Source organism: Xyrauchen texanus, chromosome 5 (genome assembly GCF_025860055.1).
Source record: "Xyrauchen texanus isolate HMW12.3.18 chromosome 5, RBS_HiC_50CHRs, whole genome shotgun sequence".
Lineage (NCBI taxonomy): Eukaryota > Metazoa > Chordata > Actinopteri > Cypriniformes > Catostomidae > Xyrauchen > Xyrauchen texanus.
Window position 1 is genome coordinate 4,457,874 of NC_068280.1, and position 27,882 is coordinate 4,485,755.

Below are 27,882 nucleotides of genomic sequence, written 5' to 3' on the forward strand. Positions count from 1 at the left end.
TGACATAAATTAAGGAACATGCATTCAGGTATAAAAGCATCAATAGTATCTATATTTTTAAACCTAATTCAGATAATTATTTGCATTTAAAAATCATAAGTGATTTTTTCTAAACAACCACATTGTCTTCAGTTGAACAAAAATGGGATTAAATGGCCACTAAAATGTTCAAATAGGCAGATAATTGCTCTGTTCTAAAACCTAGGGAGCTGCCTTGCTCTCTTCTACCTACATAGGCAGTTACCTTTCAAGGCAGCATCCCTACTGAAATGGAATCTCATGAGTCGTTGATTGGGAAAACAGCAGTTCTTGACCTCTGGAAACCAGGAAGTAATCGCGCTCACATAATCCATGACATCTTTGCTTGAAGATTGTTTTACTCCACTGACGGTTAAGTTTTGGGTTGGAGTGAATGGTTTATAAAATATACATTCCTGTTAACTGAATTATATTATTTACAGCTAAAAACAACTCGCTTTTGGCATCACTGCCTAGGACATTTCCTCTGGAAACTGGAGCTAGCATGTACCTAAAAAAATACTTCCAGATTTGGCCACTGGCGGTGCAAATTTCGGTAAGAACTGGCTGATTTCAGATGAAGAACTTTCAACCTACTGTTGCCAAATTCACAGTGCGATCAGTCTGTATGCCAACATGGGAAGCCTGCTAGGTTTTGGAAGAGCGAATGTTTCCAGAAAGACTAAATGTCTTGCTGATTTTATGGCTCAAGAGCAGCTTACATCAATGTCATGACACACTTTTCCTCCCTGTTGAATACACCGGAGTGTTTAATAACCTAAAAGACAGCAGAAACAAACGTTCTCTTTTATTCACCAGGAAATAACTCACATCACCACTATGGAGGTGTTGTAGTGGTCTAAGCACACATAACTGGTTATGGACCACCATTGTGTCCTTGAGCAAGACACTTAACTCCAGGTTGCTCGGGGGGGGATTGTCCCTGTCATAAGGGCTCTGTAAGTTGCTTTGGATAAAAGTGTCTGCCAAATGCGTAAATGTAAATGTAAATGGGAAGGAGTGCCCTGAGGAGTGCTTCAGTTCAACCCATACCAAGGTCGTACAGATCCACCGGTGATGGATTAGTGGACTACATTTGGCAGACGCTTTTATCCAAAGCGACTTACAGTGCACTTATTACAGGGACAATCCCCCCGGAGCAACCTGGAATTAAGTGCCTTGCTCAAGGACACAATGGTGGTGGCTGTGGGGTTCGAACCAACGACCTTGCTGATTAACAGACCTGTGCTTTAGCCACTATGCCACCACCACTCCGACTAATGTTAAAACATTCATTGACGAAGCAACTCGTAGCACTATAGTGAAGGTTAGGGTATACTTTGAAAGGCTGAGTGCTCAACTGCGCGAGACATAACAGCACACGGAAAATCAAAGGAAACCTATCCTTTATGTTGGCAGTATACAGTGAGGCGGCTCAAAAGGTTTTTGGATAAGAGCCACGGAGTGAACAGGGTCAATGTGGCAGAACTCCAATAGGCCTTGACGTCATCCTTAAATGATATAAAGCCCAACTGTTCCTCTTCGGATGCCAGTTACATATTTGTGTTATCTGAAAAGTGTGTGTGAACGGTGGTTTTGGACTGTTAAAAGTCACAGTGGTTTGGATAGAGAAATTTCCTGGATTTTCTGTTTAAGACCCGTTTGTTTTTCTTTTCCATTTACACGTATTTCCTCCATCACAGAAAATAACTTTATCCCTTAAACAACCGTTCTTGAAAAGTGTAGCTTATAGGGTTTTGGCTCAGATGAAAGGCAGAATACAAGCCGATTACAAGGTGATGTCTGTGCTTTCAGAGGCTCTGTCCAAAGCCTATGTAGACAGCATTTTAAGGCATGACGTAATAGGCACGCTCCCTTCTGTCAAATTGGTTCCCTTGTTGACAATATATTTTGTTCCCCCTATTACTGGAAAACTGTAGAAATAAAGATTAAGTCTTAAAGCCCTAAATAAAAACTGTAATTAATTGTATTCATACAATGAAAAAACAAACAAACAAAGGGTGAAATAAGGACAGAATTTTATAAAAAGTACAATTTGCTCTTAAAATTATTTTTGTTTTTGCCAAGCCACATTAGATTGCTAAGAACAGAAAGTTCTATGCAACTTAAAAAGGGATAGTTTACCAATAATAAGAATTCGGTCATCATTTACTCCCCCCTCATGTCATTCAAAACCGGTATGACTTTCTGTCTTCCGTGATTTCTACTGTCAACCTCCAAAAATCATCATAAAAGTAATCCATGGAATGGAAAAGAGCTGCTCAGACATTCTGCTTAACATCCCCTTTTGTGTTTTACGGAAGAAAGAAAATAATACAGGGTGGAACGATATGAGGTTGAGTAAATGGCGACAATTCTTTCATTTTTGGGTGAACTATATTTTAACACTAAGAATGGGTATAAATCATTACCGCAGTGTCTAAACTGTAAAAATGGTGAAAAGACTCAATCTAAAAGATTTAAAACTGAATATATAGATGTAATGCCACCAAGGGCCGGTGTCTGTCAAACACCTGACTGCTTCTTAGTCTTTGAGGTTTGGGTGAAGGACACTATTTGATTTCAAAGAATGTATCCCAAATAAAGAAGCTATTTCTTCTTCCTGAGAAATGCTTTTGCTTCTTTCTGTAGCCGCTTAATGTCCTCTTTTCCACTGTCGTCTGATTCCGGCGCGTAGTCGGAGTCTTCATCCACCTCCTCTTCCTCGCTCTCATCATTAATAAAACTGTCCTCATAATGATCTTCATTCTCATCATCAGGAGAATTCTTGGCTGGGAAAACAATGACAGTGTGTTATGTTTTGAATTATTAGTTTCAAATACACTGCCTAACTCCCAAACAAGATTGCATTGCCAATATTCACATTACAGCAAGTGCAACTTTCAACTCTCAGGTAACTGGTTGCAATTCAATTAATCAGCACAGATAGTTGCTTTTTGAGCTTGTTTCTAAGGCAAGCATTACAACTACTATTCCTCGTACTTCGTGTGAGTAATTTGAAGTAGAGGTCAACTGATATATATAATATTTGACGATTAATCGGCACTGAAAGTTGCTTTATGCACTATTGTTTCTTTGTCAAAATTAACGCAGATAATTCACCAACCATTGAAAGCTACGGGCTTGTTTATAATTAAAGGTCTCACATTATGAAATTAATAAAAAAATAAATTCTGGTTATTATTGGGCTTTCGCAATAAAAAATATAAAAGCCTCTATGTCTGTGCCCATCACAGTAAGGAAAGAATTAAAAATGTGTAATACATTCATGTATTATCAATATATTAATAAAAAAAAACTATCAGCTGATCATCAGTTATCAGCTTTCTTCCAACATGTTATCGGTATCTGTAAAATGTGATACTGGTCGACCTTTCATGTGAACAAACCCGTCAATCTACATGTAAAACATTGCTTTATGCAGTTAATGTGATTAAAGCAAATAAATCGGTTTCGGCTTTTTGGCCGCCAATCTGCAAATAGTCCATACATGATCCATAATGAGGCATAATGTTGATTACCACAGGAAAAAAAGGTAGACTCCTTGTCCCAATGTTTTTTTAGTCACTGGGGCCTGGGTATCTCAGCGAGTACTGATGTGGACTACCACCCCTGGAGTCGAATCCAGGGTGTGCTGATTGACTCCAGCCAGGTCTCCTAAACAGCCAAATTGGCCCAGTTGCTAGGGAGGGTAAAGTGAAATGGGGTAACCTCCTTGTGGTCACTATAATGTGGTTCTCGCTCTCAGTGGGGGGGCGTGTGGTGAGTTATGCGTGGATGCCACAGAGAATAGCGTGAAGCCTCCACACGTGCGCTACATCTCCGTGGTAACACGCTAAACAAGCCACATGATAAGATGTCCAAATTGATGGTCTCAGACGTGGAGGCAACTGAGATTCGTTCTCCGCCACCCAGATTGAGGTGAGTCACTACGCCACCACGAGGACTTGGAGCGCATTGGGAATTTGTCATTCCAAATTGGGGAGAAAAAAACTAAACAAATCCGCAGTCACACTACATTTCGCGCTCCATTTATACGCATCTGAAAATGCAAGCTCATGTGAAGAAATATCACATCCCGCTGTGCTGGAAAGTTTTGACCAGCGAATTCATATGACGAGAAGACATGTGACCAACAGAAAATCGAAACGTCAAACACTGTTCTCTTGGCTTAATCTATTCCAAACTATCCATTTCAAAGCTACGTGTTTTTATTGTTGCGAAAGTGAGTCGATTTTTTAAGCCCTCGAGCATGACATCATATCCTGTCTGTTGTGGTGTCCCAAATAATTTCACATGCTTAAAGCTGTGTGAACAGTGGCTTAAAGCACTTATAATTGAAGTATATGAGACCATGCAAAAAATTTTCGATTTAACATGTAATTTAGTGTGATTAATTATTTGAAAAATAAAAATGTATTCGATTAATTGTGCCCCTGATCAGTACATAAATTCCGTAAAAAGGAATGTTCCTACCATTGAATGTCCCGCCCTGATGTGGCAGTAGGGGGCAGTCAGCTCCAGCAGTACAGACAACACACCACGTACCCTACTGAGAGCGAACCACATTAAAGCGACCACTAGGAGGTTACCCCATGTGATTCTACCCTCCCTAGCAACCGGGCCAATTTGGTTGCTTAGGAGACCTGGCTGGAGTCACTCAGTCTAACTCGCGACTCCAGGGGAGGTAGTCAGCGTCTTTACTCACTGAGCTACCCAGGCCCCTGACTTCATCAAGAATTAAATTCCCATCACTTATCATCTTATGGTGAAACAACTCATAACTGCTTATAAATCACAGATCACAAAAGCTTTGTAGATGTTTCTTTTTGTTGCTAAACAGTCACATCTTAACTCAGATGTGAATTAATATATCAGAAGTGGAACGTTCTATGCTTCAAACAGCATGTGCGATTGCTAATATTTTTCTTGACTAATACTGTCATCCATATGTGCAGCCTGTTCCTCCCCAGGGTGTACGCGGCATGTTTTGAATTAGTTTGAGGAATTTAATTCTGCTAAATGTGAATACCGCCAAGAGGAGCATCAGGTTACCACCCAAACATTACGTTTATTCAGTGCCGTGGAAAATGATTCAGACTCTGGCTTCAGTTGACTGCACAGATTTGTGGATGTTAAATATGGATTCAGCAGTAAACATGTTGTTTATTCCTCATCTCAGAACCTAAAAGCATTGCATCTCAAAGAATCAAAAACAGTGCATGTTTTTTCATATGGTGGAGGATTTTGCCAGGACAGACACCATATTTAATTTGACAGGAATGAAAAGCCATATCTACCCAAACTAAGTACTGAAGAGATTTTGGGGGCAAATTGAATTAAAATGACCTGAGAGTACTACACTAATATCTGAAAGCATTAAGATATATTTAAGAAACCAATAAGTGAAGGTTAGGGACTTTGCGTAGAACTTTGAACAGTGGGCGTTTTCAGTGGTCGCAGATTCCAACTGGCCTTGGTTGTGCGCTTATGTGTCTGCAATTTCTGTGGAAACACAGACAGACATCTTATACCTGACCAAATGGCTGCTATCAATGTGAGCTAAATCTCGGTGCTGACCAATGTGACCACCTAACCATCTTTGACTAAATTACAAGACGTTCACCTCCCAAAACTAACCAGTATCAACTGATGACTGGAAACCCATGAGACAGTTACAGCTTTTCCATCCCTTTGGATCCCTTTGGAAACTACAGATTCACTTGGAAACACACAGAAGCCTCGTTTGCTGCTTTTATACAAGATGTCAGAGAGCTTTCAAACATGAGAGTTACTCGATTTCAAATTTCCATTCATTTAATTTCTAAAACAAATTTCACACCTCTTACATCAACACTGTGACCTTCAGTGAAATTTCACACTGACTCAAATAAATCCATTAATCCAAATGACAAGATTTAGGAATTTGAACTACATTTAGGAGGTCTAACTAGTATTTTCACTCCAATATTGAGCGTTTTACTACATATTGGACCAAGATTGTAAAAAGAAAAAGCGTACAATTTTGTCATCAATTATTGAGTGCTGGGGAGTGACTCACAAAATCTTTCTCTAAATCTCTCTGGATTTAAAAAAATATTGCCAATCAGTACCAAAAAAAGAAAATAAACAAGATATATAAAGTTTCCAGTGATAAGCAACAACTCACACTACAGTGATGCGCGACGTGAAACAATCATGGCCAATTAGAACTGGGTAAAAACATGGATTTTCTGATGCACTGCGATCTTCATTTGAATGAGCTCAATATCGATCCTTAAATCCCAAACTCGATCTTTTACTCTACGCACAACTCTCGAGAGTTCCCAAATTTTGCGCTATGCAAATAAAAATGTCTGCAATTAGACACTGGCTGGTAAATGTTCAGATTTTTCACTCACCAGAGATTAAATAGTTTAGTGACGAAGAACTTGAAAGACAATTTTGGTTTCACTCGTTCCATGTAATGTGTGTCCAAAGATGAAATATACACAATCCATTTGTCATTGAATAAAGTCACTTTTAATACCCTTTCTGTTCTTTACAGACAACTGTTGACCAAAAACAACAAAAATAAAGATTTAATTCTAATCCCAAATACCACGGATGAGGATACGAGCCATTCGAGGCCTCTCTGGTTAATATGCGCTCATTTAGACGCTCTTTACAGAACTGCTGGTTTTCTTAAAGAGACAGTACCGATTTTATCACGTGTTCTACAAATATAATAGTTTGAAAAAAGTACAAATCACAATATAAATACTTGTAAATTTTTAAATGTACCTAGCTAGACGGTCCCCTGTATATTTAAGCAAAATGGACATTATTACTGAAAAATACACGAATAAATCGATACTGAATCGGATCAAATTTATAATGTATTTGTTTAGTGTACAGAAGTAGGATTTTGGTCCAATGAGATGGGCATGGCTACCAAGCGCATTGCTGCAGAAACAGAAACCAAGTGACCAACAAAATGTCATGTCGGTTGTCGTAGTCGCGGCTGGTTAGGACAAAAACGAAGATTTACATGGAAGAGACAGCTTTTATTGCTTGTCGCTTCTGGTTAGGTCACGGTGTAACTGCAGGCAACAATGTCAAAATAGCTTAAGAGTTTCACATTACACTCACCTAAAGGATTATTAGGAACACCATACTAATACTGTGTTTGACCCCCTTTCGCCTTCAGAACTGCCTTAATTCTACGTGGCATTGATTCAACAAGGTGCTGAAAGCATTCTTTAGAAATGTTGGCCCATATTGATAGGATAGCATCTTGCAGTTGATGGAGATTTGTGGGATGCACATCCAGGGGACGAGCTCCGTTCCACCACATCCCAAAGATGCTCTATTGGGTTGAGATCTGGTGACTGTGGGGGCCATTTTAGTACAGTGAACTCATTGTCATGTTCAAGAAACCAATTTGAAATGATTCGAGCCTTGTGACATGGTGCATTATCCTGCTGGAAGTAGCCATCAGAGGATGGGTACATGGTGGCCATAAAGGGATGGACATGGTCAGAAACAATGCTCAGGTAGGCCGTGGCAATTAAACGATGCCCAATTGGCACTAAGGGGCCTCAAGTGTGCCAAGAAAACATCCCCACACCATTACACCACCACCACCAGCCTGCACAGTGGTAACAAGGCATGATGGATCCATGTTCTCATTCTGTTTACGCCAAATTCTGACTCTACCATCTGAATGTCTCAACAGAAATCGAGACTCATCAGACCAGGCAACATTTTTCCAGTCTTCAACTGTACAATTTTGGTGAGCTCTTGCAAATTGTAGCCTCTTTTTCCTATTTGTAGTGGAGATGAGTGGTACCCGGTGGGGTCTTCTGCTGTTGTAGCCCATCCGCCTCAAGGTTGTGCGTGTTGTGGCTTCACAAATGCTTTGCTGCATACCTCGGTTGTAACGAGTGGTTATTTCAGGCAAAGTTGCTCTTCTATCAGCTTGAATCAGTCGGCCCATTCTCCTCTGACCTCTAGCATCAACAAGGCATTTTCAGCCCACAGGACTGCCGCATACTGGATGTTTTTCCTTTTCACACCATTCTTTGTAAACCCTAGAAATGGTTGTGCGTGAAAATCCCAGTAACTGAGCAGATTGTGAAATACTCAGACCGGCCCGTCTGGCACCAACAACCATGCCACGCTCAAAATTGCTTAAATCACCTTTCTTTCCTATTCTGACATTCAGTTTGGAGTTCAGGAGATTGTCTTGACCAGGACCACACCCCTAAATGCATTGAAGCAACTGCCATGTGATTGGTTGATTAGATAATTGCATTAATGAGAAATTGAACAGGTGTTCCTAATAATCCTTTAGGTGAGTGTATATCACATAAAAGAACAGTAAAGATACTTACGAGGAGATTTAGTGTGTTTGTACTCTTTCTTGTGCAGTAGGTTCTTCCTGCAATGTTTGGGCAAGCAAAAAGAACACACAAAACATTTCTTTAAATTCTAGAATTATACTTCTGACTAAAATAAGCTTTTTAACTGAATATTTAAAGATTTAAATGCTCCTCCAATCACAATGAACAAAATAAATACTTTTCCTGTACTGCGAAAAAAAAATTTTTTTTATAGAATATTGCAATTTCTATTCATCTCCATTACTTTTCCAAGCCTGGAAATCACAATTTTAAAACTTCCTGATATGTCCATGACTGTGGGAACTCTGTCACTCTCATACTGCTATATAATTGTTTGTTTCTCTATCTCCCATGATGTCTGCAGGTTTAACTGCAGTGTTGTCACCTGTAGCAGTGGGTTCCATATGGGCACTCTGGCCTGTCATCACCACCATCATCATCATCATCATCTGCTTCCTCTTCCTCATAGTCGCTGTCTCCAGGGTGACTGCTCTCCTGGAAGTGGACAGGATTTTTCCTGGATAATTGAAATAATAATTTGGTGAACTGAACTGAAAAACAACAAGATATATTAATTCAATTATGAGCGTTCAAGCAACTTAATTACACTGACAGCTAACTGCAGAAAAATAAAAAACACTATTCAACAAAGTTTTGGATGCATAATTAAGTTTGACGTTACCATTCTGTGACCCTTCACAACACTGCAATATTTGTATCGGATTGTCAACAGAAAAAGTGAGACTTTGAAAGAATAGGTTTTACTTCAATTTCACTAAAATAAAAAAGTGTTTATATCTCTCAGCTTTTTAATATTAAAAAGCCAGAGAATTTGGGAAAACATTAAGGCATTAGAAAAAACGTGCATTTGTCTTTGAAATGCCATGCAAACTATTTAATTAGTTTTTCTCATATTAGAGACTGTACCTGTAGCACGAGCCGCCGTAAGGACAAGGTGTCCGCCGTTGTTTTTTCACCTTACTGACACTTGTTTTGCACTCAGACTCCGTAACGTTTGACCTTTTAGGTCCTGCTTGTGAGGGTCCCTGATTGACCTGCGAATCACCGGATTCTTCTGCTTGTGTCTTTGAGTCTTCAGCTTGAGCTCCTTGTCTGACATCGACTGCAGGGTCACCTCCACTTCTCTTCCCATTATCGCACTCCATTAAACTGGTGCTGTCCGACTCTGGACTCGGTTCGTCTGGGACTGATGCCACTTTACTGCTCTGGGGTTTTGTAGCATCCTGTTGTCAGAAGATCCATGGACACAGTTAACAATGGCCCTGAACTCAGTTCTGATTTCATTTCAATGCAAGAATTCGTGTATTACAGTGACTTTACAATGGACTTTGTGTCATGCCTAAAACCCCCATAAAGGCGCGTTCACATTTACCATCACAAGGCGAAAATTCCTAAAGCAGGGGTGGACTGGGAAGAGAAATCGGCCTGGGATTTTACATAGATACTGGCCCAAAAGTTGTAGAGTGGGGTGTCGCTGTCCTTTTCTGCATATCGCGGCAGCCCATTTCAGCTTATCGTGGCCCATTCGTCCCCGTTTCGCGGCCGTCCCACTGCGAAAAGTCCCGATTCTCCCAATGGCCAGTCCACCCCTTGCCTAAAGTTATACTTCAGTCAGATGCGAATGTTAAGTGTCCGCGTACAGGACGCGTCATGCAAATCTCGTCATCAGTCACGAGTGCACGAGCACTGAACAAGCGCAGACCAATTTTTCTAACCACGCATCTTTGAACACGCAGAATGCACATGGAGTTATTTTCACTAATTAGTGGGTCCACAAGGTGGTAACACTCACATTTCAGCCATTGGTGTCATGAAGAAGCACTAGAGGAAGATGTAATTGCCGCTAAACATCAGGAGATGAAGGTAAAAACAACAACAGTGGATGTGCAAGTCAAGAGTGTGAAGGAATATAAAGACATCTCTATGGGTCTTAACTCCTAAAAGTCCGGTGTCTCATAGCAGTCGTAGCGCGCATGCGGCAACCATCTGTGTATGCGTGCACAGTTATATGACGTATAGTTTGACTAGCTCGCGTTCGACTACACACATACGCTGAGCATTCGTGTCAAAATGGAATTATATCAAATTAATAAATGTAAAATAATGTACATGTTTTTAATACTAAAGCAAGCAAACATTTCCTTAAAATCAAACGCTGAATTTTACATTACAGTTTTCAAAAAAAGGGAATGTCATGAACCTTGTGGCTTATGCATAATTTGGCTAGCTTCTGGCAAGTGACATATCTTTAAGTTTGATTGTATGCATGAAGGACTATGTCAGTTTGATCTTTAAGTTTGATTGTAGAAGGACTATGTCAGTAACAACATATATCAGAAGTGTTTTCTCCTTGCTTTTAAAAGTTAAGGCTATTTATTTTGTATCCTAACTATGCACAATAATAAGATTAGTTGCACTTTGTAATTTGCATTCAGCATTGTTTTATTCCTGCTGTCTGCAACCTTTTTTTGGGTCGCAACCTGCCAAAAAGAACCACTGCTGCCATGTACTGGGGTCAATAATTCCAATCATATTGCCTAATTGTACAATATATCACTTAGATCAGACATAAGATCGGTAGATTTGATCTCTCTTTACCAGAGTTTCTGACTCCTCTTCAGAATCACTCTTCAGTCTCTTTGCTTTCCTTGCGGGCATCTCATCCTCCTCTTCCTCCTCTTCCTCAGATGAAAGTTGTGCAGTGCGAGCCCGCTTAGGTCCAGCTGCCTGTTTGGATGCAGCTGCCCGATTGCGTTGAGTAGGGGTCCCTTTCACTGAGCTGCTAGCATCTGTTATATAATAATGAGAAAAGCTTTAACCAAAAACAAACATGCAGAACTTTAACTATCTGTTGAAGCTGTGGTATAGTGGTGAGCTGCATTGCTCATGCCAATAAGGTAGTTTCAAGGTCCCAATCAGGGCTGGACTGGAAATCTGGCATATTAGGCATTTTCCCGTTGGGCCGACGCACTTTGGGGCCAATCAGGGGCGGACTGGCCATCGGGAGAACCAAGCGGGCAGGTTGGCCGCGAAATGTGCCGAATGGGCCGTGATAAGCTAGAATGAGCCGCCACGTTATGCAGAATGGACAACAAAATGGCGACGCAATATGCAGAAAAGGACAGCAAACCCTGAGCCAGTTGCTATGTAAAATTCTGGGCCGATTAATCTTCCCAGTCCAGCCCTGGTCCCAATCTCATTCCCTGTCTCTATCCAACAATGTTCCCTTTAATTTTTATGTGCTGAACAAAATGTATTTCTACTTGGCAAACTGAACAGAAGCACCCCATGTTGTGACCACACGTAGTGTTCACTGTGCCATTCTTTACAGGCAGTGGTACTAATTACTTAATTGAAAAAGTAATCACATTAATAATTACTTTACTTTTAAGTTACTTTCTAAAAAAAGTAGAAAGGACAAGTAATTATACTGGTGGCCAAAAGTTTGGAATAATGTACAGATTTTGCTGTTTCAGAAGGAAATTGGTACTTTAATTCAGCAAAGTGGCAATCAACTGATCACAAAGTATAGTCGGGACATTACTCACATGTTTCACAAGTCATTTTTGATCAAATCTAGACAGCAGCATCAGTCCAACACCTTATCCTTGAGTAATCATGCTAAATTGATCATTTGATACTAGAAAATCACTTGCCATTACATCAAACACAGTTGAAAGCTATTTAATTAGTTAAATGAAGCTTAACATTGTCTTTGTGTTGTTGTTTTTTGAGTTGCCACATTATGTAATATACTGGCATGTCTTAAGATCAATATTAGGTCAAAAATGGCAAAAACGTTCTCTCTAGAAACTCGTCAGTCAATCATTGTTTTGAGGAATGAAGGCGATACAATGCTTGAGATTTCATACAAAGTTGTAACAACAGTCTTCAAAGATAAAGCACAACTGTCTCTAACAAGGACAGAAAGAGATGTGGAAGACCAGATGTACAACTAAACAAGAGGATAAGTACATCAGAGTCTCTAGTTTGAGAAATAGACACCTCACATGTCCTCCGCTGACAGCTTCATTGAATTCTACCCGCTCAACACCAGTTTCATGTACAACAGTAAAGAGAAGACTCAGGAGTGACTTATGGGAAGAACTGCAAAGAAAAAGCCACTTTTGAAACAGAAAAAAAAAAAAGAAAAGGTTCGAGTGGGCAAAGAAACACTGACATTGGACAACAGATAATCGGAAAAGAGTGTTACGGATCTTAACCTCATTGAGCTTTTGTGGGATCAGCTAGACTGTAAGGTGTGTGAGAAGTGCCCGACAAGACAGACACATCTATGTCTGCACGTCTGCAACGTCTGAACATGATTTTAAATCTAAGCTACAGGCTTATCTTTTAACTCTTGCATTTCATTCATAACTTTGGTTTCGCTAAACCCTAACCTAGTGTTTTATTGTCTGTTACTGTATTGTGTGTGGTTTGTTTTATACTTCTTCATTTGTACAGCACAGTGGTCAACTTCTGTTGTGTTTATTTGTGCTTTATAAATAAATAAATGAAATGAAATGGCAAGATTCTGGACAAACTGAGTATCCTGCATATGAAGGATTTTTAGATGAGAACTCTTTGAAGTTAGTTTTTTCATAGTAATTTTTCATGTTATTAATGTCCTGACGATTAATTGTGATCAGCTGAACGCCACTTTGGTGAATAAAAGTACCAAATTTTTGGCCACCAGTGTAGATTACAATGTAATTGGATTACACTCAACTCAACCATTTACATGACAGTGATTACTTATTAGTAAGTTATCTATAGGTCATGTTTTACTGGGTTCAGTACTAGATATCCTCAAATGACAGCATTTGTAGCATAATGTTGATTACCACAAAAATGTATTTAGACTCGTCCCTTCTGTTCTTCTTCTGGTTTACAGTGAGACACTTACAATGGAAGAGATTTTTTATTTTTTTTACAAAACATTTTTTTCTTGGTCACTACATAATTCCCATTGCTATTTCATAGTTTTGATGACTTTACTATTATCATAAAATTTGAAAAATGGTAATAATAAAGAACGAGTAGATGTGTCCATATACGCAGAGACAAATCTAATTTTCCTCCAATCACAGCCCTCCTGTCACAGTAATTACATGGAATACTGTCGGTAGGACCGCAACAGAATATTAAAGTTCCTAGGGACCAGGAGGGCCCCAGATGTGAACACTGACACTGAGAGGTCAAAAAGTTGCCTTGGACAGAGAGAACTTACAGTCCAGCCAATGTAAGACACTCCATCTTTCCAAAGATCAGTCCATCGAGACAAGTGCTTGCAAAGGAGACAAATTGTTTGACCGTGACTGAGTGAGTGTGTGCTGTGTGCACTGAGCATGAAGACAGTTTTTCAACCCTTGGTTTAATACAAGTGAATGCTGCAGGTGCAAACAAGAGCTCTTTGACTCTGCTGATAAACAAAGTCCTTCAACGTGCTCACTCACACATCCATAACCTGATTTAACCTGAGGATGTGAAAGAATATTACAGTGCTTCATTTAGACAATTCAAAGCAACAGTGAACAAGAGACAAGAGAGAAACTAGACATCTTATAAGTCCACAATGCAGTTTGCATGCTCTGTGAATATAAAGCGCGCTAGTTTCACTTTAATTTAACATTCTCGCAATGCCAAATATATTTGACCATTACAGATTACAATGCAAAACAAATACACAAACAAACACTGGAACACAGTCACAGAAGAATTTCCCTCATGCTGTCACTATATACTGTAGAACAATATATAAAAGCTTTAGGTAAAACATATATGGATGCTGTAGTAGCTAAAGACATAAAACTGCTCCTAAATGAGCTGATTAAGAAAGTTTTCTTAAGTAGGGCCCTGCATGCTGAGTAAAGAGCCATGAGGACCAGATGGTATGCTGTGTATGACAGGTCTGATGTTAATGAGGTATTTATGAAGTATACAGCACATTAGCGAAACATTAGCATTTCTGGAATGCCGCAGGATGCATTTGAGAGGCTGAGAGGTTGAGGCAGGCGTCTGGGTTAAATCTGGACTCAATCTGGCTGGGTTCAATTTAAAGTACTCTGAATGATTTAATAGCAAAAGACTATGTCTGCCCTTTCATTTCTCTCCTTGCCTTATAACTTTATTCCTTCAGAACAGGCCAAGTACAGTCGCACTGTTGACGTGACAACCAAAACTAACAGTTTGTAACATTAGGTAAATGTGTTGCTACGGAGAATGTCCAACACAAATATTTTTTGTCTTTTACATATGATGGTTGTCTTGCCATGGGCACAGGTCCTATGGCCTTTATGGGGCCTGGCTATGAACAGAGCACTAATTCTGTTGCCATGGGGACAGTACCTTTGGCAGATGATGGGCTTTTGGTAGCTGAAGCTAAAGTCATCATCCAGGCTGGCAGGACACGCTTCTTGTGTGGCAGATCAGACTCTCGTTTGCTCACTGTGGGTTCCTTGACAACACAGAATAAAGTAAATAAGAAAAGAGTATAATACATAAGAGAAGGGTATAAAGAGAAGAGTACATTTACATTTATGCATTTGGCAGACCCTTTTATCCAAAGCGACTTACAGCGCTATTACAGGGACAATCCCCGGAGCAACCTGGAGTTAAGTGCCTTGCTCAAGGACACAATGGTGGTGGCCGTGGGGATCGAACCAGCAACCTTCTGATTAACAGTTATCTGCTTTAGCCCACTATGCCACCACCACACCATTACAGTATATAACAATTGAGTGTAGATAAGAAGAGTAGAGTATAGAAGTGTATAGATGAGAAACGGAGTATAAATATAGAGTATAGAAAGAAACAAGTATAGACGATAAAAGCAGAATGCAGAAGAATTGTAGAGTTTAGAGAATTAAAAAACAAAACAACTTAGTATAAATGAGGTGTATAGACCTGAAGTGTATAACCGTCCAAGACAAATAGAGTATAGAATAAGTATAAACTATAGAACAATTGAGTACAGAAGAGAAGAGTATAGTGGAGTGGAGTAGAGTATAGAAGAAAAGAAGTGTATTAAGTGTATATAAAAAACCAGAGTATAGACATGTAGCTTATAGAAGAGTAAAGTATAGAAGAGCAGAGTATAGAAGAGCAGAGTACAGAAGGGAAGTGTAGAGTATAGAACAATTATTTATAGATGTCTAGATTATAGAAGAGAGGAGTAGGGAAGAGTAGATGAAGAAGACAGTGGAGTAGAGTATAGAAGAGTACAGAAGAGCAGAGATTAGAAGGGTAAAGAACAGCAGAGTATAAATCAGGAGTATAGAAGAGCAGAGTATTGAAGTGCACAAAACAGCAGAGTATAGAATAGTAAAGAACAGCAGAGTAGAAAATCAGGAGTATAGAAGTGTACAGAAGAGCAGAGTATAAATCAGGAGTATAGAAGAGCAGAGTATAAATCAGGAGTATAGAAGAGCAGCATATAGAAGAGTAAAGAACAGCAGAGTATAAATCAGGAGTATAGAAGAATAGAGTATAGAAGTGTACAGAAGAGCAGAGATTAGAAGGGTAAAGAACAGCAGAGTATAAATCAGGAGTATAGAAGAGCAGAGTATAGAAGTGTACAGAACAGCAGTGTATAGAAGAGTAAAGAACAGCAGAGTAGAAATCAGGAGTATAGAAGTGTACAGAAGAGCAGAGTATAGAAGAGTAAAGAACAACTGAGTATAAATCAGGAGTATAGAAGAGCAGAGTATAGAAGTGTACAGAAGAGCAGAGTATAGAAGAGTAAAGAACAACTGAGTATAAATCAGGAGTATAGAAGAGTAAAGAAGAGCAGAGTATAGAAGAGTAAAGTACAACTGAGTATAAATCAGGAGTATAGAAGAGTAAAGAAGAGCAGAGTATAGAAGAGTAAAGAACAACAGAGTATAAATCAGGAGTATAGAAGAGCAGCGTATTGAAGTGTACAGAAGAGCAGAGTATAGAAGAGTAAAGAACAACTGAGTATAAATCAGGAGTATAGAAGAGTAAAGAAGAGCAGAGTATAGAAGAGTAAAGTACAACTGAGTATAAATCAGGAGTATACAAGAGTAAAGAAGAGCAGAGTATAGAAGAGTAAAGAACAACTGAGTATAAATCAGGAGTATAGAAGAGCAGAGTATAGAAGTGTACAGAAGAGCAGAGTATAGAAGAGTAAAGAACAACTGAGTATAAATGAGGAGTAAAGAAGAGCAGAGTATAGAAGAGTAAAGTACAACTGAGTATAAATCAGGAGTATAGAAGAGTAAAGAAGAGCAGAGTATAGAAGAGTAAAGTACAACTGAGTATAAATCAGGAGTATACAAGAGTAAAGAAGAGCAGAGTATAGAAGAGTAAAGAACAACTGAGTATAAATCAGGAGTATAGAAGAGCAGAGTATAGCAAGTGTACAGAGAATGAGCAGAGTATAGAAGAGTAAAGAACAACTGAGTATAAATGAGGAGTAATAGAAGAGCAGAGTATAGAAGAGTAAAGTACAACTGAGTATAAATCAGGAGTATAGAAAGAGTATGAAGTACAGAGAGCAGAGTATAGAAGAGTAAAGAACAACTGAGTATAAATCAGGAGTATAGAAGAGCAGAGTATTGAAGTGTACAGAAGAGCAGAGTATAGAAGAGTAAAGAACAACTGAGTATAAATCAGGAGTATAGAAGTGTAAATAAGAGCAGAGTACAGAAGAGTAAAGAACAACTGAGTATAAATCAGGAGTATAGAAGAGTATAGAAGAGCAGAGTATAGAAGAGTAAAGTACAACTGAGTATAAATCAGGAGTATAGAAGTGTAAAGTACAACGGAGTATAAATCAGGAGTATATAAGTGTACAGAAGAGCAGAGTACAGAAGAGTAAAGAACAACTGAGTATAAATCAGGAGTATAGAAGAGTAAAGAAGAGCAGAGTATAGAAGAGTAAAGTACAACTGAGTATAAATCAGGAGTATAGAAGAGCAGAGTATAGAAGAGTAAAGAACAACGGAGTATAAATCAGGAGTATAGAAGAGTATAGAACAGCAGAGTATAAATCAGGAGAATAGAAGAGCAGAGTATAGAAGAGTATAGAACAGCAGAGTATAAATCAGGAGAATAGAAGAGCAGAGTATAGAAGAGTATAGAACAGCAGAGTATAAATCAGGAGAATAGAAGAGCAGAGTATAGAAGAGTAAAGAACAACTGAGTATAAATCAGGAGAATAGAAGAGCAGAGTATAGAAGAGTAAAGAACAACTGAGTATAAATCAGGAGTATAGAAGAGTAAAGAAGAGCAGAGTACAGAAGAGTAAAGAACAACGGAGTATAAATCAGGAGAATAGAAGAGCAGAGTATAAATCAGGAGAATAGAAGAGCAGAGTACAGAAGAGTAAAGAACAACGGAGTATAAATCAGGAGTATAGAAGAGCAGAGTATAGAAGAGTATAGAACAGCAGAGTATAAATCAGGAGAATAGAAGAGCAGAGTACAGAAGAGTAAAGAACAGCAGAGTATAAATCAGGAGTATAGAAGAGTAAAGAAGAGCAGAGTACAGAAGAGTAAAGAACAGCAGAGTATAAATCAGGAGAATAGAAGAGCAGAGTATAGAAGAGTAAAGAACAGCAGAGTATAAATCAGGAGTATAGAAGAGCAGAGTATAGAAGTGTGGATTATAGAACAACAGAGGATCAAATGGTATAGAAGTGTAGAGTATAAATCAATTGAGTATACAGTATATCAGGAGTAGAACACATAAGAGTAGAGTATAGAAGAAAAGAGTATAGAACAGTACATTATAGACGAGTAGAAGAGAAATGTAAAGTATAGAAGAGTTTATAAGAGTAGATGTGTGGAGTATAGAAGAGTAGCGTATAGAACAGAAGAGTAGAGCAAATAAGAGAAGTGTATAGCAGAACTGAGTATAGATGAAAAGAGTTCAGAAGAGAGGAATAGATAAGAGTATAGGGTAGTACAGTATAGAAGAGAATAGTACAGGAGAGAAGAGAGTAGTATAGAAGAGGAGGATGTGTACTATGCAAACACACACCTCATTTAGAGAGCAATAACTGTGTGAAGCACCATCCTGTGTATTTCCTGGGAGTGTGGAGCTCTGGGACTTGGCCTGTACTTTGGCTGACTCCTCAGAGGGTTCCACTGGTTCAGTCAGACACTTCTCCACTCCCATCTCCTCCTCAAACATCTGACTGTTTCTGAGAAGAATCGACAGAGGAAATCATCAGTCAGAGCTCACTCACATTTTACTCAGAAAGTTCTGAAAAATTCTAGGATTAGACTCTAATTCTTTCACATCTACAGCCAACACACACAATGATTCTAAATATTCTGGACACATAAAATGATCTATTCAATGAACCACTTTTCACCCAAACTCTTGTCTTATCTCTGCACAGACAAGAAAAAAATAAAATAAATCACACTCTTGTATATAACCCCTTTTATAAGTGTTGTTTTTTCCAAACGTCTTTCAATATCGACTCACAAGAACATATAGCACAGAGACACAAAACAGACACAATAAGTGTCCCCTTACTGGGGAGACAATAAGGCTTAGATCTCGCCAGTCTTTAAAACAATTCATTATTAACAAAACAACAATCCCTTGTCAGCGTGAGCCCACCTCAAGAAAGACATTCAGACAGCCTCCTAATTGGCTAATTTCACAGATGAAAGCCATGACTTTCAATTTTATGCAAATCAGCACATTCAGAATAAATTTGTCACAGCATCAATAATCATTTATTTCCTCAACCAATCAGGTTATCAGAGCATCTGTATACGTGTGTCCATTCATCCAAAGACTGCATGCACTCATTACAGAGAAAGATAGAAAGCCTGTCCTTTGATCTCAACCCCGCAGGTCACATTTCAGTTTAATAAAATGAAAGACGAGGTAAAGTTTACAATTGAGCCCATTCAACCAGACTTTCATTAAAACAAATAGAGGACACGTGAGAATATGAGATAAATGCATAAAAAAAAAAAACACCTTGTAAAAAAGATGATATATTTAGGATGACAAATAACAATAAAGCAACATCATGCATAAGTGCATTTTAATATTCATGAAAATAAGAACGTTCATGAGAATTAGGCAAACTTTAATTTTACTTCTGAAATGTGATGCAATTCCATGTAAAACAAAATGTAGGATGTGACTTAATTTTATCCGTGAATTAACTGGATTGCAAAAAGTGGGTATTGCATATCAGGATGAAGCCAAGTTTGCAGTTTACTGTGCTATAAATAGCTTTATTTGCTGTACGTATTTGGTGTAATATGATTTTTTGTTTTTGGCACCATTTGGAGTAAATTCTAGAGACTGTTGACACAACACAGTGAAAATCCCAGAAATACTCAAACCAGCCCGATGACACCAACAATCATGCCACGGTCGAAATCACTGAGATCACATTTTTCCCCATGCTGATGGTTGATGTGAACATTAACTGAAGCTCCTGACCCGTATCTGCATGATTTTATGTGCTGCACTGTTGCCACACGATTGGCTGATTAGATAAATCACATGAATAATTCCTAATAAAGTGCTTGTGAGTGAATTAACCCATCCTTTTGCAGAGTAAAATAAACAAGGTCTATATTTTACTCCATCAATTCAAATCATTGAACAGATTTAGATCACAGCTGGAATGAGACTGGGTGATGTCCCGGCCCAAAGTCTTCTAGACAGTTTCCTCCAAGTTGCTGAATGTAAACGATGGCTGTGAGTGACAGGCAGAATTACCTGAGGGTCCCAAACTCGTCCTTGACGTGCACTCTGTACACATATTTCCCTGGCATGAGAGAGAAGATGTCTCCCTCCCGCAGAGTGTGCCACTGGTCTTTCTCTAGTGGTTGAGGGGTGGCCACAATGTTCGTCTGAATAAAACATGGATTCAGGTGTGTCTGGGGAGCAGATATGAGAGGAATGCTGGTTAGAAATGTTTCCATCCTAGCTGAGTATTTATGTAGAAAATCGGAATATCGCATAAAAAACTTTCAAACAAAAACAGCGTTTCCATGCCATGTGTTCAAGAAAACAAAATAAGTAAGATATTACGTTATGAAGTGCAACAGAACCTAATAACATACGAGTTTGCGTAAATTAAGCGATGATAAAATGCATGAGTTATGTGTTGTTTTGAAAACAAGGGCTTATTAAAAATCCAAATGAGATCCAAAATATCAATGGAGGAGAAAACAACCCAAATGCAATCAATGTTGCTATTACAGCATGACTAAGAGGGTATAACTACATGTGTAATTAGGAGAGACAGCTGCTCGAGAGAGACCACATAATCAAAAAACTTTTGATGTCTTATCATCAAAGGCAGATGCTGATTTTATCTGTCAGGAGAGTACATGCTAAAACCACGTAACCACCATCACGACTCTCGTCCCACATAATCAAATGACAAAAGAAAACCTACGGGCTTCAGACGCAGCTGACCATTTTGGTTCTCCAGAATGCCATGGTTCCTCGAAACCCTCTTATCATTCACCTGGTTGAGAGGAAAGATGGTGTTATGGCTATTGTGAAGAAAAAGTAAAACACGCATGTGTTGAATATTAAAGGAACAGTTCAACCAAAAATGAAAATTCTCTCATCATTTGCTCACCCTCATGCCATCCCAGATGTGTATGACTTATTTCATCTGCTGAACACAAAGATTTTTAGAGGAATATTTCAGCTCTGTAGGTCCTTACAATGCAAGTGAATGGTGACCAAAACTTTGATGCTCCAAAAAGCACACAAAGGCAGCATAAAAGTAATCCATTCAACTCCAGCGGTTAAATACATGTCTTCTGAAACAACATGATAGGTGTGGGTGAGAAACAGAACAATATTAAAATCCTTTCTTACTACAAATCTCCACATTCAATGTTTACATTCTTCTTCTTTTGTTTTTGGCGATTCACATTCTGTGTGCATATCGCCACCTACTGGGTAGGGAGGAGAATTATTGATCTTTTTCTCACCCACACCTATCATATTGCTTCAGAAGAAATAGAATTAACCACTGGAGTCTTATGGATTACTTTTATGCTGCATTTATGTGCATTTTGGAGCATTCACTTCCATTGTATGGACCTACAGAGCTGAAATATTCTTCTAAAAAAATCTTTGTGTTGAGCAGAAGAAACAGAATCCTGGATAGCATAAAAGCGTAAATGATAAGTGAATTTTTATTTTTGGGTAAACAAAACAATTACTTGTCAATAATATCTAATTTTTCATCCCAAAATAACATATAGTATTTTTAATTGTAATATTTTAATATATGTATTTAGGATTAAGATTTTTTTGTGACATTAAGCACATTTCCCCCTCCAAATTCTCATTTTTGCACTACTAAGAAATTAGTTAATTTTAATTACTGTAATGCAAAAAAATAATGAAGCATTATTTAAATTGTAAAGATTTTTTTTTTTTAAGTCACGGTAGTATTTCTTGTCCTCCCTCAGGAAATTAGGAAAATAAAGTCACAATGCAAAACATTCTGAATTGTCCTAAAAATAGGTTCCATTTTCTTTGTTTTAAATATAATTTCTATATATATCTATATCAACCATCAGAATGGGGAAAAAAAAATAATCTCAATGAATTGTTTCTTTTATAACCTGATTGTTAGCTCAGTCTGAGCAGTGCAGGAGAACCTACATGACACTGAGTCACTGTAATGTCACTTAGTTGACAGCTGAGTGTTCTGTGTTTTTTTAATATCCAACATCCTTTACTTTACAACACAACCTTGAACTTTGATTTGCTTCTTGTTTTTGTCAGGAGGTATTAGGTGGAGGGGACTTTCTACAAGGCAGTGCAGGTGAATAGGCTAAACAAAAAACTATATTATTTCGATGTTCAAGCCCTTTTTTTGTAGTAATTTCAGTTACGTTTTTGTATTTTGTCAATCATTTTTTGCAGTGTTTTTTCCTGTAAAATGAACAAAATAGCAGCAACTGCCTTTTTCAGTTTAGTGTGAAGATTTTTGTTGATTTTAAGTGTTATGTATTCCAATAACACCAAAAGAATTAAAACGATTTATTGCCTTGTGTAAAATAAACAAATTATTAGTGAAACTATGTCCCTCTCCTTGGTGCAGTCATTTATTTTAAATATATACTTGAAACTAGTAGCATTGAAAACATGCACATTGTGGCATAGTTTCCTTTGCTGTTGCCTGCTCTTGTGATAAACATAGTGAATACTAAAGAAGACCATGATCTCTGTGTGAACTGATTATTTTGTAGAAATCTGTTGAGTATGAAACAATTGCGTGAGTGTGGGGGAATTAAAATATATGGGTAAGGAAGTCAAGAGTTGTGTTAATATATTTAACCTTTTGTTAAAGGCCATTGTTAAAGACCATTTATATAAATAATTATGGGAAGTGCCCTTTTTTGCCCACTTGAGCCCCTGTCCCCCAAAATGTCTGTGCATGTGCCTGTTTGGTTATACTATATTTTTTCATTGAACAGTGCAGTGCCTTTTTAAGGACTTAGACTGTCTTTAATGCAAGAAAAATGACCCATGCATGTAACTGAATGTAAAATATTTGTTTTTAGATTTCCAGAATAAAATAACAAACAACAGGCCCACATGTTTCAACCAATCAAAATGAATAATTGCACACTAGATGCAGAAACACAGCTTTAACAGAATAACAGTCTATATAACTTACTCCAAGAAACGGTCCTCTGCCCAAAAGAGTTTCTCCATAGGGCAAGTCAATGGGACTGTCACCGTCCACCTGCTCCAGTTCAAAGCCTGGCATCTGTGCAGAAGAACAGATAGAAGGCTTTTGGGATGCACTAAGACCTGTCTTACAAATTAAAACAGTCAGCGATGATTTATTAGCATCTACTCATTAATTGTATATTTTAAACAGTGCGCACAGTTGCTGACTGTCACTGCACGCGCTGCACTTCCTAAACTTTCTCAATCAGATATTTCCTCTAAAGAAAACATGACGTACAATTGAATTGGCTAACGCAAATGTATCCACTATAGTGTCACATTCGATCAACCTGCTCGCTACTTCATGTACCTTAAAATATATAACAAAACGCCTTTGTTGACAATGTAGTGTACTTGGCTTTAGTTCTCTTTCGAGAATGCGGACTTCCGGTCTCTACCATGATGAGCACGTGCTATGTAAACATCCATGTCAGACCTTTTCGAAAATAATGCCTAACTACTAAGACCCCATTTTTTGTTAAAAACGTACGTACACTGTGACGCGCTATATTTCCTCTTTTACTGCATAATCGTCGTTCTGGGTCAAAATCATTCTACAGATTGCCGTTGTAATGTAGCGCATGCGCAATGAGAATGGGGCGCGGTTTGGCGTCTGACGTCACCATCGTATACAAACAGAGACGTTTAAATCCTCGGCTGTCAAAGCGACGCTTCCGTCGGTATGAATCTTTTTGAAAGACGTTTATATTCCTTTTTAATATAAATAGCGTTTCGTGTCTTAGTATATTGCATACAGTTAGTTAGATGTGATGTTTTGAGTTGTTTTTAAAATCAGTGTGTCTTGCATTTTAGAAACTGGTTCGCTAGGCCATATTTTATCTGGTGCTGTGTCTTCTGTGAGTGAGTAATTACAGTTTCAGTGCAACCTTAGCATAACTTATAAGGGTTTGATCTGTAAGATCTGTAATGTTTTTATATATAACTGACTGGTGTTGGTCTCAAATGTAACACACTGTAAGATCTGATGTTTTATATATAACTGACTGGTGTTGGTCTCAAATGTTGACACAAAAAAAAATATATATATATATATATATATTTAAGATACTGCTAATTGTATGCTGTTTCAGGTGGATATCAATATATGTTATAGAAAGAGGAAATGAGTCCATTGTTCTCAGGGGCTACCATGGTGCTTTGATGTATCAGATAGTAATACCATAGTACTGTGGTTTGGGGTGATTACCATATTCATATACTATGGTGTTTACATGGCACAGCACTGTACTTCAAAATACCATGGATTTACCATGGTACTATGTCCTAAAAACATGGTTATACCATGATGCTTCTGGTATTAGTGTCAGTTTAAGAACTGAATACTATCAAACAAACTTAAAGGGTTTGTTCACCCAAAAATGAAAATTCTCTCATCATTTACTCACCCACATGCTATCCCAAATGTGTATGACTGACTTTCTTTTGAAAACAATGAAGATTTTTTGTAGAATATTTCAGTTCTGTAGGTCCATACAATGCAATTGAATGGTCGCCAGCACTTTGAATGTCTAAAAAGCACATAAAGGCAGCATAAAAGTCAAGTAAAGAGGTTTTTATTGTCGTTCAACCATATACACAGCAGTTCACAGCAAAAGAGACAATGTTCCTCTAGGACCATGGTACATAAATCAACATAGGACAAACACAGAAACACATGAGACTACACAGACTAAATACAATTTCGACATAACGTGCACATGCAAACGTGTGCAAAGTACGGGACAGTACAATACATTACTAAAAGGAACAGGACAATGGGCACAGTAAGAGACAGTGCAGCGCCGACCAGTACACATTTGTAATCAGAGAAGTGCAAAAAGATGACATTTTCTAAAATGCTAAATGTAAACATTAAAAGTAATCCATACGACTACAGTGGTTTAATCCATGTCTTCTGAAGCGATATGATAAGTGTGGGTGAGAAACAGATCAATATTTAAGTACTTTTATACTATAAATTCTCCTCCCTGCCCAGTAGGTGGGAAAATGCACAAAGTATGCAAATCGACCAAAACAAAATAATTTGAAAGTGAAAGTGGAGATTTCATAGTAAAAAAGGACTTAAATGTTGATCTTTTTCTCAGACACACCTATCATATCGCTTCTGAATATATTGATTTAAGCACTGGAGTCTTCTGGATTACTTTTATGCTGCCTTTATGTGCTTTTTGGAGCTTTTAAGTTCTGGCCACCATTCACTTACATTGTATGGACCTACAGAGCTGAAATATTCTTCTAAAAAATGTGCATTCAGCAGAAGAAAGAAAGTCATACACATCTGGGATGACATGAGGGTGAGTAAATGATGAGAGAATTTTCATTTATGGGTGAACTGTCCCTTTAAGTTATCACTTAAAAATAAGAAATATTCCTTATAAATTACATAGTTTTCATGAAACATGTTAAAATAAGTGTTTTAAATGATGTTTTCCTAGTTAAGAGGTAAAATCTTCTAGTGCATTTTTTTTTTAAAGCTGTATATTTCAAGCAAACATTTAATTGATTTGAGGATTTAGTTGAACTCAGATGTTGTTAAAAACATGTTTTCATTACTTTCATTCTGTGGTTCATAGAGGTTTAAAGGCAGAAGGTTCACAAACCTCAACCATGTAACAGCAAGCCTCTGTTTTCCTGAAGAACTGTAACGTATTAAAGGAGTATTCTGGGTTCAATACAAGTTAAGCTCAATTGACAGTGTTTGGCATAATAATGATTACCACAAACAATTATTTCGCCTTGTCCCTCCTTTAAAAAAGGCAAAAATCTGTATTACAGTGAGGCACTTACAATGGAAGTGAATGGGGGCCAATCCGTAAATGTTAAAATACTCACGATTTAAAAAATATAGCCACAAGATGTAAACAAAATACATGTTAACAACGCTTGCTAACCTTTTCTGTGTAAAGTTATATCCAATTTTACAACTTTGTTACCATGACGACATAATGCCTTAAACACTAAAACCCTAAAACGACAACTTTACAGCTCTAATAATACACTCGTTTTAACAGAATAATTAATGTAAGTGCTTTTATCAAATTATAAGCTTCACATTTCTACCTTTAAACTGTCCAAAATGTGCCCCATTCACTTCCATCGTAAGTGCCTCACTGTAACTTCAGTTTTTGCTTTTTTTAAAGAAAAGGAGAAACATGTTGAAAATATTTTTTGTGGTTATCATCATTATGCCACAAATGCTGTTGACTGAGCTTAATGTGTATTGAACCCGGAAATATCCCATTACTGTTTGTCAAAGTTAAGTTTTGATGTTAATCGACATATATGTAACAAAGACCTCTAACTAGGTTCAGGACGCTGAGAGATGCACAAGGTCTGTAAAAGGAGCAATAGCGCCATCTTCATCCAAGAAGGAGGCTCGACGATGATCCTTGGCCAGAATCCACTTCAGCAGAACTTTGCCGAGACCCTTCCTGCAGAGATGAGTGTGAGGATCTTCAGTGAGTTGGACCTCAGGAGTTTGTGCCAGGCCTCTCTCACCTGTAAACAGTGGAATGGCATCATCGAGAACAGTGATCTCCTGTGGCGGAGCCACTGTCTTACCGTGTTAGCCATTTGCCGGGGAGAGGTGGACGGGGACAGGCTCGATGGATATTCATGGAAGGTTTGTGTTATTGCAGCTCTGCGTCATTTACTTTCAGTTACTTTCAAGCAAACATTATATTGAATATAAAAACAATCGTCTGATCGACTGGAGTCAACACCTATTTAATTCAATAATCATACAATGTCTCCCACAAAATCTCTCCATGATGTACTCTACCCGTTCAAGATTAATTTGGCAGTGATGTGTATCTATTTGCTTGCTTCTGTCCCAGGTTACTCTTGTTCGTAACTACAGGAAAGGCTGTGTAAAGAGAAGATGGCTGAAGGGCAGATACAGCAACATCCGCTCTGCTGATGAGATCCCATCCAACAGTATGTGTCCACTGGATGTGGAAACCTGGGGAGAGATACTGGAGGCTGAGCTGGAGAGATAGAACTGGGAGATGTTTGGGATCGTGCTAATAGAAATTTCTACAATGGAGTATTATGACATATAAACACTTAATGGACTCTGATCAAATCATTTTATGGGCTGTTTAATGATCAATGATCAATAGGCATCTGTGTGGCTATGTGAATATGTGATAATGTGGCTTTTGTTTTGTGCGTTAAGGAATATTTTGGTTGTATTACTGAAATTAGCTTGAGACTGCGTGGGAAATTAGTTTTGATAGGATGATGGAATAATTTTATATTTTTATAAGTGGAAAAGATACGTTTGTTTATCTTTTCTTCTCTATTTTTATAGATATACAAAATTGTGTTATATTATGCCTTTTGATTTTTTTTTAAGGTTTTTATTTATTTTTTTTTTACAATTTTTTTATTTTCTAAAAAAAAAAAAAAAAAAAAGGGCACCCCTTAAAGTGTTTTGCCTTAAAGGAATTCTGGGTTCAGTATAAGTTAAGCTCAAGCGTCAGCATTTGTAACAATATTGATTACCATAAAAACTTATTTTGAAAAAAAAAAAAGCTAAAATAAAGGTTAAAGTGAGGCAATCATAATGGAAGTGAATGGGGCCAAGTTTTGGAGTGTTTAAAACCAGAAATGTAAAGCGTATAATTTTATAAAAGCACTTACACGAATTCTTCTGTTAAAACGTGTATTATTATAAAGTTGTAAAAATTTTAATTTTTAC

The 27,882-nt window shown here is 37.9% G+C and overlaps 2 protein-coding genes across 5 annotated transcripts; one reads left to right on the plus strand and one right to left on the minus strand.

The window, feature by feature from the left end:
- Positions 1–1,052: 1,052 nt before the first annotated feature.
- aplf (aprataxin and PNKP like factor) lies at positions 1,053–23,727 on the minus strand. 2 transcript variants are annotated; one of them, XM_052127642.1, is made up of 11 exons: positions 23,654–23,725; positions 23,104–23,196; positions 20,851–20,922; positions 20,166–20,326; positions 18,450–18,612; positions 14,793–14,901; positions 11,043–11,233; positions 9,351–9,667; positions 8,809–8,940; positions 8,415–8,461; positions 1,053–2,810 (listed from the first exon to the last, which is right to left on the minus strand). In XM_052127642.1, the coding sequence occupies exons 2-11, from the start codon at positions 23,194–23,196 to the stop codon at positions 2,629–2,631; spliced, it is 1,467 nt and encodes a 488-aa protein (XP_051983602.1). In that variant the 5' UTR covers positions 23,654–23,725; the 3' UTR covers positions 1,053–2,628. The 2 variants fall into 2 exon arrangements, with proteins under 2 accessions (XP_051983602.1, XP_051983601.1); XM_052127641.1 differs by having other exon boundaries at positions 1,054–2,810; positions 23,470–23,727.
- A 31-nt stretch (positions 23,728–23,758) lies between these two features.
- On the plus strand, positions 23,759–27,566 carry LOC127644465 (F-box only protein 48). Of its 3 annotated transcripts, XM_052127655.1 has the most exons (4): positions 23,773–23,839; positions 23,973–24,016; positions 26,486–26,802; positions 27,017–27,566. In XM_052127655.1, exons 3-4 carry the CDS (start codon positions 26,503–26,505, stop codon positions 27,176–27,178), a joined length of 462 nt encoding a protein of 153 aa, XP_051983615.1. In that variant the 5' UTR covers positions 23,773–23,839; positions 23,973–24,016; positions 26,486–26,502; the 3' UTR covers positions 27,179–27,566. The 3 variants fall into 3 exon arrangements, with proteins under 3 accessions (XP_051983616.1, XP_051983615.1, XP_051983617.1); XM_052127656.1 differs by lacking the exon at positions 23,973–24,016 and having other exon boundaries at positions 23,759–23,839; positions 27,017–27,561; XM_052127657.1 differs by lacking the exon at positions 23,773–23,839 and having other exon boundaries at positions 23,977–24,020.
- Positions 27,567–27,882: the final 316 nt, after the last annotated feature.